At 48.1% G+C, this 16,563-nt stretch overlaps 1 protein-coding gene across 1 annotated transcript in view; it reads left to right on the top strand.

The window, feature by feature from the left end:
* LOC139396791 (FRAS1-related extracellular matrix protein 2-like) overlaps positions 1-16,563 on the top strand; it is a gene marked incomplete at its 5' end in the record, with an annotated part of 44,708 nt that overhangs the window by 4,948 nt on the left and 23,197 nt on the right. Inside the window, 11 exons of the mRNA XM_071143705.1 lie at positions 3,719-3,865; positions 4,696-4,926; positions 5,166-5,291; positions 7,423-7,674; positions 7,819-7,968; positions 9,128-9,337; positions 9,752-9,949; positions 11,193-11,357; positions 11,668-11,850; positions 12,029-12,159; positions 14,921-15,091. Of these exons, the coding sequence (XP_070999806.1) occupies positions 3,719-3,865; positions 4,696-4,926; positions 5,166-5,291; positions 7,423-7,674; positions 7,819-7,968; positions 9,128-9,337; positions 9,752-9,949; positions 11,193-11,357; positions 11,668-11,850; positions 12,029-12,159; positions 14,921-15,091 (1,964 nt within the window). The remainder of the gene's footprint in view (positions 1-3,718; positions 3,866-4,695; positions 4,927-5,165; positions 5,292-7,422; positions 7,675-7,818; positions 7,969-9,127; positions 9,338-9,751; positions 9,950-11,192; positions 11,358-11,667; positions 11,851-12,028; positions 12,160-14,920; positions 15,092-16,563) is intronic.

Raw genomic sequence — 16,563 nt, 5'->3', positions numbered from 1 at the left:
TAGACCCTCCTTGGTTGGGGACAGAGGCACCAGATCATCAGCAAACAGTAGACATTTGACTTCAGATTCTAGTAGGGTGAGGCCGGGTGCTGCAGACGTTTCTAGTGCCCACGCCAATTCATTGATATATATGTTGAAGAGGGTGGGGCTTAAGCTGCATCCCTGTCTAACCCCACTGCTCTTTTGAAAGAATTGTGTGTGTTTTTGGCAATTTTAACCGCACACTTGTATGTGTACATGGATGTTATAATGCTGTATGTTTTTCCCCCAACACCACTTTCCATCAGTTTGTATAGCAGACTCTCATGTCAAATTGAGTCAAAAGCTTTTTTAAAAATCAACAAAGCATGAGAAGACTTTGTCTTTGTTTTGGTTTGTTTGCCAATTAAGGTGTGCAGGGTGAATATGTGGTCTGTCGTACGGTAATTTGGTAAAAAGCCAATTTGACATTTGCTCAGGACATTGTTTTCACTGAGGAAATTTACAAGTCTGATGTTAATGATAATGCAGAGGATTTTCCCAAGGTTGCTGTTGATGCATATCCCACGGTAGTTTTTGGGGTCAAATTTGTCTCCACTTTAAGGGATTGGGGTGATCAGTCCTTGGTTCCAAATATTAGGGAAGATGCCAGTGTTGAGGATGATGTTAAAGAGTTTAAGTTTAGCCATTTGGAATTTGTAATCTGTATATTTTATAATTTCATTGAGTATACCGTCAACGCCACAGGCCTTTCTGGGTTGGAGGGTTTGTATGTTGTCCTGTAGTTCATTCAAGGTAAATGGAGAATCCAGTGGGTCCTGGTAGTCTTTAATAGTTGATTCTATTAGTGGTTTTTGTTCTTGTTTGTTGCCCAAAATGACACCAGTTTGTAAAGAATGCTTCATTCTTTGCAGCTTTTGTACCTCATTGAGAAGAGCAAACAACCAATCAACTCTTTGTTTATTTACCATCTATTTAGACAGCTGTCGGGACTCTGGTGTTGAGCTGAACTTCTCAGCAGTCTCATGCTTTGGGACTGACCTTAGTCAGACAAAAAGAGAGATAGAAAGAGAGAGAAGACAGCGATAGCTTTACCTTTATTTAACTAGGTCAATAGACTGAAACAACGGCCATTTTGGTTCTAATGCATGGTGTACTCTACTATTATCAAATATTTTGTTTAATTAACCCAAGATAGACCACAGCCTTTAGTTTCCAATAGGAGAAAATGAATCATAGTGGGCAGAACAAGCAAGGAGGTGGGCAGAGCCAAGCCCAAGCTAGCAAGATCTTATTGGCACATTCTAGCATGTATACTACATGACCAAAAGTATGTGGACACCTGCTCGTCGAACATCTCATTCCGAAATCATGGGCATTAATATGGAGTTGGTCCCCCTTTGCTGCTATAACAGCCTCCACTCTTCTGGGAAGGCTTTCCACTAGATGTTGGAACATTGCTGCTATAACAGCCTCCACTCTTCTGGGAAGGCTTTCCACTAGATGTAGGAACATTGCTGCTATAACAGCCTCCACTCTTCTGGGAAGGCTTTCCACTAGATGTAGGAACATTGCTGCTATAACAGCATCTTCTCTTCTGGGAAGGCTTTCCACTAGATGTTGGAACATTGCTGTGGGGACTTGCTCCATTCAGCCACAAGAGCATTAGTGAGGTCGGGCACTGATGTTGGGCGATTAGGCTGTTCCAATTCATCCCAAAGGTGTTCGATGGGGTTGAGGTCAGGGCTCTGTGCAGGCCTGTCAAGTTCTTCCACACCGATCTCGACAAACCATTTCTGAATGGACCTTGCTTTGTGCACGGGGGCATTGTCATGCTGAAACAGGAAAGGGCCTTCTCCAAACGGTTGCCACAAAAGCACAGAAACGGTTGCCACAGAAGCACAGAATCTTCTAGAATATCATTGTATGCTATGGCTTTAAGATTTCCCTTCTGGAGCTAAGGGGCCTGAACCATGAAAAACATTCACAAACCATTATTCCTCCTCCGCCAAACTTTACAGTTGACACAATGCATTCGACGGTCCCGTTCTTTGAGCTTGTGTGGCCTACCACTTTGTTGCTGAGCCGTTGTTGCTCCTAGACGTTTCCACTTCACAATAACAGCACCTACAGTTGACCGGGGGCAGTTCTAGCAGGGCAGAAATTTGACCAACTGACTTTGATGGGAAGGTAGCATCCTATGACGGTGCCACATTGAAAGTCACTGAGACTCTTCAGTAAGGGCCATTATACTGCCAATGTGTGTCTATGGAGATTGCATGGCTTTGTGCTTGATTTTATACACCTGTCAGCAACTGAAATAGCTGAATCCACTTTTGTATCTATAGTGTATTTGGATATTTTCGTTAGGCAAGGCCTTCTGTGTGAAGTGTTTGCCTTTGCACTCTTAAATAACAAAATTATTTAAAACTTTGACCAAAGGGTAAAATCTACATAACGTAGTCCATTGTGTTCGCACCAGATTGTAGTTTTGGGAAGAGGAAACTGTATTGAACTCAACGATGAGAAAATGTGCAGAATGTCGGCCAAAATCCATCTCACTCCAGCTCTTCCCACTCCCTCCAGCTCTTCCCACTCCCTCCAGCTCTTCCCACTCCCTCCAGCTCTTCCCACTCCCTCCAGCTCTTCCCACTCCCTCCAGCTCTTCCCACTCTCTCCAGCTCTTCCCACTCCCTCCAGCTCTTCCCACTCCCTCCAGCTCTTCCCACTCCCTCCAGCTCTTCCCACTCCCTCCAGCTCTTTCCACTCCCTCCAGCTCTTCCCACTCCCTCCAGCTCTTCCCACTCCCTCCAGCTCTTCCCACTCCCTCCAGCTCTTCCCACTCCCTCCAGCTCTTCCCACTCCCTCCAGTTCTTCCCACTCCCTCCAGCTCTTTCCACTCCCTCCAGCTCTTCCCACTCCCTCCAGCTCTTCCCACTCCCTCCAGCTCTTCCCACTCCCTCCAGCTCTTCCCACTCCCTCCAGCTCTTCACACTCCCTCCAGCTATTCCCACTCCCTCCAGCTCTTCCCACTCCCTCCAGGTCTTCCCACTGCGTCCAGCTCTTCCCACTCCCTCCAGCTCTTCCCACTCCCTCCAGCTCTTCCCACTCCCTCCAGCTCTTTCCACTCCCTCCAGCTCTTTCCACTCCCTCCAGCTCTTTCCACTCCCTCCAGCTCTTCCCACTCCCTCCAGCTCTTCCCACTCCCTCCAGCTCTTTCCACTCCCTCCAGCTCTTTCCACTCCCTCCAGCTCTTCCCACTCCCTCCAGCTCTTCCCACTCCCTCCAGCTCTTCCCACTCCCTCCAGCTCTTCCCACTGCTTCCAGCTCTTCCCACTCCCTCCAGCTCTTCCCACTCCCTCCAGCTATTCCCACTGCGTCCAGCTCTTCCCACTGCGTCCAGCTATTCCCACTCCCTCCAGCTCTTCCCACTCCCTCCAGCTCTTCCCACTCCCCCCAGCACTTCCCACTCCCTCCAGCTCTTCCCACTCCCCCCAGTTCTTCCCACTCCCCCCAGCTCTTCCCACTCCCTCCAGCTCTTCCCACTCCCCCCAGCTCTTCCCACTCCCCCCAGCTCTTCCCACTCCCTCCAGCTCTTCCCACTCCCTCCAGCTCTTCCCACTCCCTCCAGCTCTGCCCACTCCCTCCAGCTCTTCCCACTGCCGGCTACTGGGCTTCCTCTCATCACATCACAACATGGCTCCTTTTTCTATCTGTGCTATTATGCTCCATTTGCCAGGAGGAAACCGTGTGACCCAGCAGCCATTCCGGGTCCAGTGGGCCTGGGTTTCCATGGAGACACGGCTCTACACGGTGCAGGAGAACTCCCAGTTTCTAGAGGTCACTCTGAGGAGGAGGGGCCATCTGGGGGAGACGTCTTTCGTCAGTGAGTAGCAGCAAACACACAACCACCACACAACGTTGTAGTAGCAGAACCCCAGCAAACACACAACCACCACACAACGTTGTAGTAGCAGAACCCCAGCAAACACACAACCACCACACAACGTTGTAGTAGCAGAACCCCAGCAAACCATGCTGTGTTGTCATGTTGTGTTTCTACCATGCTGTGTTGTCATGTTGTGTTTCTACTATGTTGTGTTTCTACCATGCTGTGTTGTCATGTTGTGTTTCTACCATGCTGTGTTGTCATGTTGTGTTTCTACCATGCTGTGTTGTCATGTTGTGTTTCTACCATGCTGTGTTGTCATGTTGTGTTTCTACTATGTTGTGTTGGTACCATGTTGTGTTGTCATGTTGTGTTAGTACCATGTGTTGGTACCATGTTGTGTTGATACCATGCTGTGTTGCTACCATGTTGTGTTGTCATGTTGTGTTAGTACCATGTGTTGGTACCATGTTGTGTTGCTACCATGTTGTGTTGCTACCATGTTGTGTTGTCATGTGTTGCTACAATGCTATGTTGTTGTCTTAGGTCTCTCTTCATGTTGTGTTGCTACCATGCTATGTTGTCATGTGTTGCTACCATGCTATGTTGTTGTCTTAGGTCTCTCTTCATGTTGTGTTGCTACCATGCTATGTTGTTGTCTTAGTTCTCTCTTCATGTTGTGTTGTGTGTTTTGTACTATATTTGTATTTATTATATAAAGGTTTGTGGCTAACACAAAACAAATGCAATATGTTAACGTTTGTGAACTATTTCCATTGTTGAATGCACCTCTGATCGATACAAATCCCTTTCATCACTAAAACCAGCTGTCGGCGTGCATGACATCACAACGGAGAGAGGGCAGGACTACCAGGCCTCGCCCCCGAGACAGGTGCAGTTTAACCCCGGTCAGACCCAGGCCGTCTGGCGGCTGCGTATCCATGATGACCAGGTGTATGAGGGTAACGAAAGCTTCCGATTGGTCCTGTCTGAACCGGTGATGGCGCTGATAGGACAGTCCAGCTCTGTTACCGTGGAGATACTAGACCCTGAGGACGGTAGGGAAGACGTATTGATTATCAACACAGTATCGGTTCATCAATGCATAATCAATACATTATTGATCATGATCACATTATTATTGACAATGATAGATTGTGATTGTGTCTTAACCTCCATCCTTAACCTTCCAGCTCTACTAGCTGCTAACGATTTAAATACTGCCTGTGTGTGTGTCTCTCTCTCTCTCCCTCCCTCCCTCCCTCCCTCCCTCCCTCCTCTCCTCTTCTCTCTGTAGAGTCAGTAGTGTTTATCCCACAGCTAGAGTTCAGAGTAGAGGAGGACGTTGGAGAGGTTTTGATCCCTGTCAGGAGGACTGGAGATCTCAGTAACGAACTCACGGTCCTCTGTTACACACAGGAAGGTAAACAATGATGTCTTCTTCTTCGATATCTGTTTCCTGCCTCTTTCTCCTCAGAGTAAAGCTCCAGTCTCTTTCTCCTCAGTGTAAAGCACCAGTCTCTTTCTCCTCAGAGTAAAGCACCAGTCTCTTTCTCCTCAGTGTAAAGCACCAGTCTCTTTCTCCTCAGAGTAAAGTACCAGTCTCGTTCACCTCAGTGTAAAGCACTGGTCTCTTTCTCCTCAGAGTAAAGTACCAGTCTCGTTCACCTCAGTGTAAAGCACTGGTCTCTTTCTCCTCAGAGTAAAGTACCAGTCTCGTTCACCTCAGTGTAAAGCACCAGTCTCTTTCTCCTCAGTGTAAAGCACCAGTCTCTTTCTCCTCAGTATAAAGCACTGGTCTCTTTCTCCTCAGTGTAAAGCACCAGTCTCTTTCTCCTCAGTGTAAAGCACCAGTCTCTTTCTACTCAGTGTAAAGCACCAGTCTCTTTCTCCTCAGTGTAAAGCACCAGTCTCTTTCTCCTCAGTGTAAAGCACCAGTCTCTTTCTTCTCAGTGTAAAGCACCAGTCTCTTTCTCCTCAGTGTAAAGCACCAGTCTCTTTCTACTCAGTGTAAAGCACCAGTCTCTTTCTCCTCAGTGTAAAGCACCAGTCTCTTTCTCCTCAGTGTAAAGCACCAGTCTCTTTCTCCTCAGTGTAAAGCACTGGTCTCTTTCTCCTCAGAGTAAAGCACTGGTCTCTTTCTACTCAGTGTAAAGCACCAGTCTCTTTCTCCTCAGTGTAAAGCACCAGTCTCTTTCTCCTCAGTGTAAAGCACCAGTCTCTTTCTCCTCAGTGTAAAGCACCAGTCTCTTTCTCCTCAGTGTAAAGCACCAGTCTCTTTATCCTCAGTGTAAAGCACCAGTCTCTTTCTCCTCAGAGAAAAGCACCAGTCTCTTTCTCCTCAGAGTAAAGCACCAGTCTCTTTCTCCTCAGAGAAAAGCACCAGTCTCTTTCTCCTCAGAGTAAAGCACAAGGCTCTTTCTCCTCAGTGTAAAGCACCAGTCTCTTTCTCCTCAGTGTAAAGCACCAGTCTCTTTCTCCTCAGTATAAAGCACTGGTCTCTTTCTCCTCAGTGTAAAGCACCAGTCTCTTTCTCCTCAGTGTAAAGCACCAGTCTCTTTCTACTCAGTGTAAAGCACCAGTCTCTTTCTCCTCAGAGAAAAGCACCAGTCTCTTTCTCCTCAGAGTAAAGCACCAGTCTCTTTCTCCTCAGAGAAAAGCACCAGTCTCTTTCTCCTCAGAGTAAAGCACAAGACTCTTTCTACTCAGTGTAAAGCACCAGTCTCTTTCTCCTCAGTGTAAAGCACCAGTCTCTTTCTCCTCAGTATAAAGCACTGGTCTCTTTCTCCTCAGTGTAAAGCACCAGTCTCTTTCTCCTCAGTGTAAAGCACCAGTCTCTTTCTACTCAGTGTAAAGCACCAGTCTCTTTCTCCTCAGTGTAAAGCACCAGTCTCTTTCTCCTCAGTGTAAAGCACCAGTCTCTTTGTCCTCAGTGTAAAGCACTGGTCTCTTTCTCCTCAGAGTAAAGCACTGGTCTCTTTCTACTCAGTGTAAAGCACCAGTCTCTTTCTCCTCAGTGTAAAGCACCAGTCTCTTTCTCCTCAGTGTAAAGTACCAGTCTCTTTCTCCTCAGTGTAAAGCACCAGTTTCTTTCTCCTCAGTGTAAAGCACCAGTCTCTTTCTCCTCAGTGTAAAGCACCAGTCTCTTTCCCCTCAGAGAAAAGCACCAGTCTCTTTCTCCTCAGAGTAAAGCACCAGTCTCTTTCCCCTCAGTGTAAAGCACCAGTCTCTTTCTCCTCAGTGTAAAGCACCAGTCTCTTTCTCCTCAGAGTAAAGCACCAGTCTCTTTCTCCTCAGTGTAAAGCACCAGTCTCTTTCTCCTCAGTGTAAAGCACCAGTCTCTTTCTCCTCAGAGTAAAGCACCAGTCTCTTTCTCCTCAGTGTAAAACACCAGTCTCTTTCTCCTCAGTGTAAAGCACCAGTCTCTTTCTCCTCAGAGTAAAGCACCAGTCTCTTTCTCCTCAGTGTAAAGCACCAGTCTCTTTCTCCTCAGAGTAAAGCACCAGTCTCTTTCTCCTCAGTGTAAAGCTCCGGTCTCTTTCTCTCCTCCATAGGCTCAGCCAGAGGAACTGTTCCCAGCACAGTGTTGTCGTACTCTGACTACATCGCTCGTCCAGAGGACCAGCGCAGCGCCCTGCGTTTCGACCGCGGCGATGCCGAGAGGGCGTGTCGTGTACTCGTCATCGACGACTCGCTATACGAGGGGGCGGAGACCTTCGCCGTAACCCTGGGCGACGCCATGGGGGGGCTGGTGAGGGCGGAGCATAACAGTACACGCGTGGTCATACTGCCTCATACACCCGACGGTGAGTAGCGTGGCGTGCAGAGTGTGTGTGAGAGAGTTATTTTTTCTGTTTCAGTACATTTTGTTACTGTATAGTCTAAAATATGACAGTTTCCCCCCTGTACTGTCATTTTCATATCCCTGATGAGGTCTCCCTCTGTCCCAGAGCCTGTGGTGTACCTGGGGAGGTCAGAGTACTCAGTAGATGAGAGTTGTGGTTACCTGGAGGTTTCAGTGTGGAGGTCTGGTACTGACCTGTCCCATAATGCATCAGTCACACTACGCTCCCGATCAACACAGCCGGTCAGCGCTCTGGGTAGGAGGACACACTATTTATCTCTCTCACTCATCTGTCTCTCTCTCCTGCTCTCTCTCTCTCTCTCTCTCTCTCTCTCTCTCTTTCCCTTCTCAATCTCTCTTTCGCTCTCTCTTCTCTGTCTGTCTCTTTCGTCTCTTCTCTACCTCTTTCTTCTCTTTCTCTATCGCTCTCTCTCGTTTTCTCTTTCTCAATTCCTCCCTCCCTCCCTCCCTCCCTCCCTCCCTCCCTCCCTCCCTCCCTCCCTCCCTCCCTCCCTCCCTCCCTCCCACTCAACTTACTCTTTCCCATTTGTCTTCCTTCTCCCTGCTAAACCATCCCCCTCTCACTTTCTCCCCTCCCCTTTCTCTCTCTCTCCTCCCCCTCTCACTTTCTCTCCCTCTCCTCCCTTTCTCCACCCCCTCTCACTTTCTTCCCTCCCCTCCCCTTTCTCTCCTCTCTCTCTCCTCCCCCTCTTTTTCTATCCTTCCCCCTCCTCTCTTTCACCAACCATCTCCTCTCTCTCAATTCAATTCAAGGGGCTTTATTGACATGGGAAACATGTGTTTTCGTTGCCAAAGCAAGTGAAGTTCAAATTAACAGTAAACATTATACTCACAAAAGTTCCAAAAGAATAAAGACATTTCAAATGTCATATTATGTCTATATACAGTGTTGCAAAGATGTGCAAATAGTTAAAATACAAAAGGGTTGTATTTACAATGGTGTTTGTTCTTCACTGGTTGGCCTTTTCTCGTGGCAACAGGTCACAAATCTTGCAGCTGTGATGTCACACTGTGGTATTTCACCCAGTAGATATGGGAGTTTATCAAAATCTCTTTCTCTCTCCACCCCCCCCCTCTCTCTCTCTCTCTCTCCACCTCCCCCCCCCCCCCCCTCTCTCTCTCTCTCCACCCCCCCTCTCTCTCTCTCTCCACCCCCCCCTCTCTCTCTCTCTCTCACCCCCCCTCTCTCTCTCTCTCTCCACCCCCCCCTCTCTCTCTCTCCCCCCCCCCCCCTCTCTCTCTCTCCCCCCCCCCCCCCCTCTCTCTCTCTCCACCCCCCCTCTCGCTCTCTCTCTCCACCCCCCCCCCCTCTCTCTCTCCACCCCCCCCTCTCTCTCTCTCTCCACCCCCCCCCCCCCCCTCTCTCTCTCCACACCTTCCTTTCTCTCTCCAAGCGGGGTTGGACTACGTGGGCATTGGCCAGAGTGTTGACTTCCCACCGGGAATCACCGTGGTGACCGTGAAGGTGGCCATCTTGGATGACCTGGGTGGTCCGGTGATGGAGGGGGAGGAGTCTTTCCATCTGGTTCTGAGCATGCCCAGTAACGCATCACTAGGACGACCTAGCCTGGCTACCATTACTATCAATGACACCATGTCTGACTGTGAGTTCTAGGAGTTAGGAGACACATTACAAATCTTATTGTGAGTTCTAGGAGTTAGGAGACACAGTATATACCTTATTGTGAGTTCTAGTAGTTAGGCGACACATTACACACCTTATTGTGAGTTCTAGGAGTTAGGAGACACAGTATATACCTTATTGGGAGTTCTAGGAGTTAGGAGACACATTATATACCTTATTGTGAGTTCTAGGAGTTAGGAGACACATTACACACCTTATTGTGAGTTCTAAGAGTTAGGAGACACATTACACACCTTATTGTGAGTTCTAGGAGTTAGGAGACACAGTATATACCTTACTTTTTAACATTGTCTATACTGTGCTCTTCAGAGTGGCTACATTAGGCTGTATAACGTGTTCATAACATCTCATTGTTCCTCTGTCTCTGCCTCAGTACCCAGGGTGCAGTTCAGGGAAGTGGAGCTGCGGGTGGACGAGGCCGACGGGCGGGCGGTTGCCGTGGTAACCCGTGACGGCGACCTAGGCCTCACCTCCGTTGTCAGATGTTACACGCGCCAGGGTTCCGCCCAGGTGATGATGGACTATGAGGAGAGACCAGACACGGATGACTCCGTCGTCACCTTCAGGCCAGGTAAGAGAGACAGTACAAACACATGGACATCAGGACAGATTGGAAGGTGTCCTCATTTTGCTGTTTTTCATCTGATGTCCCCATTTGTCACATAAACGTGTGTGTGTGTTTGTTTGTGTGTGTGGACATGTTTAACTATTCTTGTGGGGACCAGAAGTCCCTACAAGAATAGTAAACTAACAAAAAATGGACCAACTGGGGACATTTTGTTAGTCCCCACAAGGTCAGATGCTACTTCTAGGGGGTTTAGGGTTAAGGTTAGAATTAGTGTTAGGGTTAGAATTACGAACTAGGGTTAGGAGCTAGGGTTAGGAGCTAGGGTTAGTTTTAGTGTTAGGGTTAGAATAAGGAACTTGGGTTAGGAGCTAGGGTTAGTTTTAGGGTTAGAAACTAGTGTTAGGAGCTAGGGTTAGTTTTAGGGTTAGGAGCTAGGGTTAGGAGCTAGGGTTAGTTTTAGGGTTAGGAACTAGGGTTCGTTTTAGGGTTAGGAGCTAGGGTTAGTTTTAGGGTTAGGAGCTAGGGTTAGTTTTAGGGTTAGGAGCTAGGGTTAGTTTTAGGGTTAGGAGCTAGGGTTAGTTTTAGGGTTAGGAACTAGGGTTAGTTTTAGGGTTAGGAACTAGGGTTCGTTTTAGGGTTAGGAACTAGGGTTAGTTTTAGGGTTAGGAACTAGGGTTAGTTTTAGGGTTAGGAACTAGGGTTAGTTTTAGGGTTAGGAACTAGGGTTAGTTTTAGGGTTAGGAGCTAGGGTTAGGAGCTGGTTAGTTTTAGGGTTAGGAACTAGGGTTAGTTTTAGGGTTAGGAACTAGGGTTAGTTTTAGGGTTAGTTTTAGGGTTAGGAGCTAGGGTTAGAAGCTAGGGTTAGGAGCTAGGGTTAGGGGTTAGGAGCTAGGGTTAGGGTTAGTTTTAGGGTTAGGAGCTAGAGTTAGTTTTAGGGCTAGGAGCTAGTGTTAGATTTAGGGTTAGGAGCTAGGGTTAGATTTAGGGTTAGGGTTAGGGTAAGAGTACGCGTTAGGTTTAGGTTTAGGGGGTAGGGAAAATAGGATTTTGAATGGGACTGAATTGTGTGTCCCCACAAGGTTAGCTGTACAAGACTGTGTGTGTGTGTGTGTGTGTGTGTGTGTGTGTGTGTGTGTGTGTGTGTGTGTGTGTGTGTGTGTGTGTGTGTGTGTGTGTGTGTGTGTGTGTGTGTGTGTGTGTGTGTGTGTGTGTGTGTGTGTGTGTGCGTGCGTGCGTGTGTGTGTAGGTGAGCGTGAGCAGCAATGTATCGTGACTCTGGTTGACGACTTAGAGTTTGAGGAAGAGGAAGAGTTTCGCCTGGTCCTCGGAATCCCCAGAAGCCAATCAGATCTGGGCTTGTTGCTGGGTGAGCAGAAGGAGATAGTCATCAGGATCACTGATAGTAGAGACAGTAAGAAAAATTATTGATTTGATTGATGATTTATTGATTCATTGATTGACTGGCTGATTGATTGACTGATTGGCTGATTGAGTGACTGACTGGCTGATTTCCTGATTGATTTACTGACTGAATGGCTGTTTGATTGATTGACTGACTGGCTGATTGATTGATTGATTGATTGATTGACTGGCTGATTGATTGATTGACTGACTGGCTGATTGCCTGATTGACTGACTAAGTGGCTGATTGCCTGATTGATTGCCTGAATATCTGATTGATTGATTTATTAATTGATTGATTCATTAATTGATGTTTCCAGAGTCTGTGATCAGGTTCTCCGAGCCTCGATACACGGTGAGTGAGCCGGTTGCCCACGGTGAGATAACCGTGCTGAGAGTTGCCGTGCGGCGCCATGGCGATGTCTCCAGGGTGTCGGTAGTGCGTGTGCACACTAAAGATGGCTCTGCCCACTCTGGACAAGACTACAACCCTCTGTCACAGGGTAAGGAGGGGCAAGAGAGGGGAGGGGGGAGAGAGGGGAGGAGGGGGAGAGATAATCGAGAGAAAGAGAGTGAAAGAGTGGTACACAATACAGAGAGAGTATCGATTTCCGAAATATGAAAAAAATCTACAACTATAAAAACAAACAACTATAACTTGCTGTTTGCCCGTTTCCCCAGAGCTGGTGTTTTCTGAGGGCCAGACAGAGCATCTGGTAGAGGTAGAGGTTCTGTATGACGAGGAGGGAGAAATGAGAGAGACCTTCACCCTACAGCTCACACTGGACCAACATATGGTGGCTGACACACAGGTGAGAGACATGAGACAGGTGAGACACCAAACCAAATCCAAAATCACTCCAATTTAGTTGAACATCTAACTCTGTGATTAAGCTGATGAAAGTCAATTATTGAGTAGAGATCAGAAGAGTCCAGTAGAATGGCCTCCCGGGTGGCACAGTGGTTAAGGGCGCTGTACTGCAGCGCCAGCTGTGCCATCAGAGTCCTGGGTTAGCGCCCAGGCTCTGTCGTAACCGGCCGCGACCGGGAGGTCCGTGGGGCGACGCACAATTGGCCTAGCGTCGCCCGGGTTAGGGAGGGCTTGGTCGGTAGGGGTGTCCTTGTCTCATCGCGCACCAGCGACTCCTGTGGCGGGCTGGGCGCAGTGTACGCTAGCCAAGGTGGCCAGGTGCACGGTGTTTCCTCCGGCGCATTGGTGCGGCTGGCTTCCGGGTTGGACGTGTGCTGTGATAAAGAAGCAGCGGCTTGGTTGGTTGTGTATCGGAGGACGCATGACTTTCAACCTTCGTCTCTCCCGAGCCCGTACGGGAGTTGTAGCGATGAGACAAGATAGTAGCTACTACAACAATTGGATACTACAAAATTGGGGAGAAAAAGGGGTCAAATTAAAAAAAAAAATTCAAAAAAATAAAAATAAAAAAAGAAGAGTCTAGTAGAGACCAGTAGAATCTAGTAGAGACCAGTAGAATCTAGTAGAGACCAGTATAATCTAGTAGAGACCAGTAGAATCTAGTAGAGACCAGTATAATCTAGTAGAGACCAGTATAATCTAGTAGAGGCCAGTAGAATCTAGTAGAGACCAGTAGAATTTAGTAGAGGCCAGTAGAATCTAGTAGAGACCAGTAGAATCTAGTAGAGGCCAGTAGAATCTAGTAGAGTCCAGTAGAGCCCAGTAGAATCTAGTAGAGACCAGTAGAATCTAGTAGACACCAGTAGAATCTAGTAGAGACCAGTATAATCTAGTAGAGTCCAGTAGAGACCAGTAGAATCTAGTAGAGGCCAGTAGAATCTAGTAGAGACCAGTAGAATCTAGTAGAGACCAGTATAATCTAGTAGAGGCCAGTAGAATCTAGTAGAGACCAGTAGAATCTAGTAGAGGCCAGTAGAATCTAGTAGAGACCAGTAGAATCTAGTAGAGGCCAGTAGAATCTAGTAGAGTCCAGTAGAGCCCAGTAGAATCTAGTAGAGACCAGTAGAATCTAGTAGACACCAGTAGAATCTAGTAGAGACCAGTATAATCTAGTAGAGTCCAGTAGAGACCAGTAGAATCTAGTAGAGGCCAGTAGAATCTAGTAGAGACCAGTAGAATCTAGTAGAGACCAGTATAATCTAGTAGAGGCCAGTAGAATCTAGTAGAGACCAGTAGAATCTAGTAGAGGCCATTACAGACCAGTAGAGGCCATTACAGACCAGTAGAATCTAGTAGAGACCAGTAGAATCTAGTAGAGTCCAGTAGAATCTAGTAGAGACAAATATAATATATTAGAGATAAATATAATCTACTAGAGCACAGTAGAATCTAGTAGAGTCCAGTAGAGACCAGTATAATCTAGTACAGACCAGTAGAATCTAGTAGAGACCAGTATAATCTAGTAGAGGCCATTACAGACCAGTAGAGGCCATTACAGACCAGTAGAATCTAGTAGAGACCAGTATAATCTAGTAGAGTCCAATAGAATCTAGTAGAGACCAGTATAATCTAGTAGAGACCAGTAGAATCTAGTAGAGGCCATTACAGACCAGTAGAGGCCATTACAGACCAGTAGAATCTAGTAGAGACCAGTAGAATCTAGTAGAGTCCAGTAGAATCTAGTAGAGACAAATATAATATATTAGAGATAAATATAATCTACTAGAGCACAGTAGAATCTAGTAGAGTCCAGTAGAGACCAGTAGAATCTAGTACAGACCAGTAGAGGCCATTACAGACCAGTAGAGACCAGTAGAATCTAGTAGACCAATAGAGGCCATTACAGACCAGTAGAATCTAGTAGAGACCAGTAGAATCTAGTAGAGACCAGGAGAGACTAGTAGAGTCCAGTAGAATCTAGTAGAGACCAGTAGAAGCCATTAGGGATTTTGGCTTTCTGGGTAGTTTTTCCTAGCCACTGTGCTTCTACACCTGCATTGCTTGCTGTTTGGGGTTTTAGGCTGGGTTTCTGTACAGCACTTTGAGATATCAGCTGATGTAAGAAGGGCTATATAAATACATTTGATATGATTTGATTTGAAGTAGAGGCCATTACAGACAAGTAGAAGCCATGCCAGACCAGTAGAGGCCATGCCAGACCAGTAGAGGACATGACAGACTAGTAGAGGCCATGACAGACTAGTACAGATGAATAGAGCCCAATAGTGACCAGTAGAGTCCAGTAGAGTCTACTAGAGACCAGTACAGACCAGTAAAGACTAGTAGAGACCAGTAGAGACCAGTAGAGACCAGTAGAGACTAGTAGAGACCAGTAGAGATCAGTAGAGACTAGTAGAGACCAGTATAGACCAGTAGAGACGAGTAGAGACCAGTAGAGACGAGTAGAGCCCTGTAGAGAACAGTAGAGACCAGTAGAGACCACTAGACTCTAGTAGAGACCAGTATAGACCTGTAGAGTCCATTAGAGACCAGTAGAGACCAGTAGAGACTAGTAGAGACTAGTAGAGACTAGTAGAGACCAGTAGAGACTAGTAGAGACCAGTAGAGACTAGTAGAGACCAGTAGAGACCACAGGATAAGGATAAAAGACTTTGCATCTGTTTTTTGCCTCCCTCCTCCAGGTGACCAAGGCGACAGTGTTCATTGAGGAGAAGGAGGGGGGTGATGTGGGGGGCATTACGTTCCCTGCTGTACCCCTCGTGGTGTCCTTACTGGTCTATGATGACTCAACTCACGCCTCAACCCCAACCAGCCCCCACCCCCCCACCGGGTACCCCCTTGTGTGTGTGACGGTGAGTTGCTCCGACATTCAGAAAGTATTGACCTTTTCTACATTCAGTTACGTTACAGCCTTATTCTAAAAAGGATACAACTGTTTTCATTTCTCAACAATCTACACACAATATCCAATAATGACAAAGCAAAAACATGTTTTAATCAAGGATCTCACTGTACTTTGCTCCGTTCATCTTTCCGTTGATCCTGACTAGTCTCCCAGTCCCTGTCGCTGAAATACATCCCCACAGCATGATGCTGCCACCACCATGCTTCACCGTAGGGATGGTGCCAGGTTTCCTCCAGACGTGACGCTTGGCATTCAGGCCAAAGAGTTCAATCTTGGTTTCATCAGATCAGAGAATCTTGTTTCTCATGGTATGAGAGTCCTCTAGATGCCTTTTGGCAAATTCCAAGCTGGCTGTCATGTGCCTTTTACTGAGGAGTGGCATCCGTCTGGCCACTCTCCCATAAAGGCCTGATTGGTGCTGCAGAGATGATTCTCCTTCAGGAAGGTTCTCCCATCTAAACAGAGGAACTCTGGAGCTCTGTCAGAGTGACCATCGTGTTCTTGGTCACCTCCCTGACCAAGGCCCTTCTCCCCCGATTGCTTAGTTAGTCCAGGCGGCCAGCTCTAGGAAGAGTCTTGGTGGTTCCAAATTTCTTCCATTAAAGAATGATGGAGCTCGGTCTCCCGAGTGGTGCAGCGGTCTAAGGCACTGAATCGCAGTGCTAGAGGCGTCACTACAGACCTGGGTTCGATCCCAGGCTGTATCACAACCGGCCGTGATCGGGAGTCCCATAGGGTGGCACACAATTGGCCCAGCGCCGTCCGGGTTAGGGGAGGGTTTGGCCCAGCGTCGTCCGGGTTAGGGGAGGGTTTGGCCCAGTGTCGTCCGGGTTAGGGGAGGGTTTGGCCCAGTGCCGTCCGGGTTAGGGGAGGGTTTGGCCCAGCGCCGTCCGGGTTAGGGGAGGGTTTGGCCCAGCGTCGTCCGGGTTAGGGGAGGGTTTGGCCCAGTGTCGTCCGGGTTAGGGGAGGGTTTGGCCCAGCGCCGTCCGGGTTAGGGGAGGGTTTGGCCCAGCGTCGTCCGGGTTAGGGGAGGGTTTGGCCCAGCGTCGTCCGGGTTAGGGGAGGGTTTGGCCCAGTGTCGTCCGGGTTAGGGGATGGTTTGGCCCAGCGCCGTCCGGGTTAAGGGAGGGTTTGGCCCAGCGTCGTCCGAGTTAGGGGAGGGTTTGGCCCAGCGCCGTCCGGGTTAGGGGAGGGTTTGGCCCAGCGCCGTCCGGGTTAGGGGAGTCTTTTGCTGGGGGGGATTTAGCGCTCATTGCGCTTGTAGCGCCTCCTTGTGGCGGGCCGGGCGCCTGCAGGCTGACGCCGGTTGTCAGTTGAACGGTGTTTCCTCAAAACACACTGGCGCCGGGGTCTTCCAGATTAAGAGGACGGGTTTTAAGAAGCGCGGTTTGGTCATGTTACAGAGGACGCATGACACGA

This window comes from Oncorhynchus clarkii, unplaced genomic scaffold (assembly GCF_045791955.1).
Source record: "Oncorhynchus clarkii lewisi isolate Uvic-CL-2024 unplaced genomic scaffold, UVic_Ocla_1.0 unplaced_contig_782_pilon_pilon, whole genome shotgun sequence".
NCBI classification, from domain to species: Eukaryota; Metazoa; Chordata; class Actinopteri; order Salmoniformes; family Salmonidae; genus Oncorhynchus; species Oncorhynchus clarkii.
The sequence above is the reverse complement of the archived record's forward strand: the minus strand, read 5'-3'. Positions and strand labels throughout refer to the sequence as shown.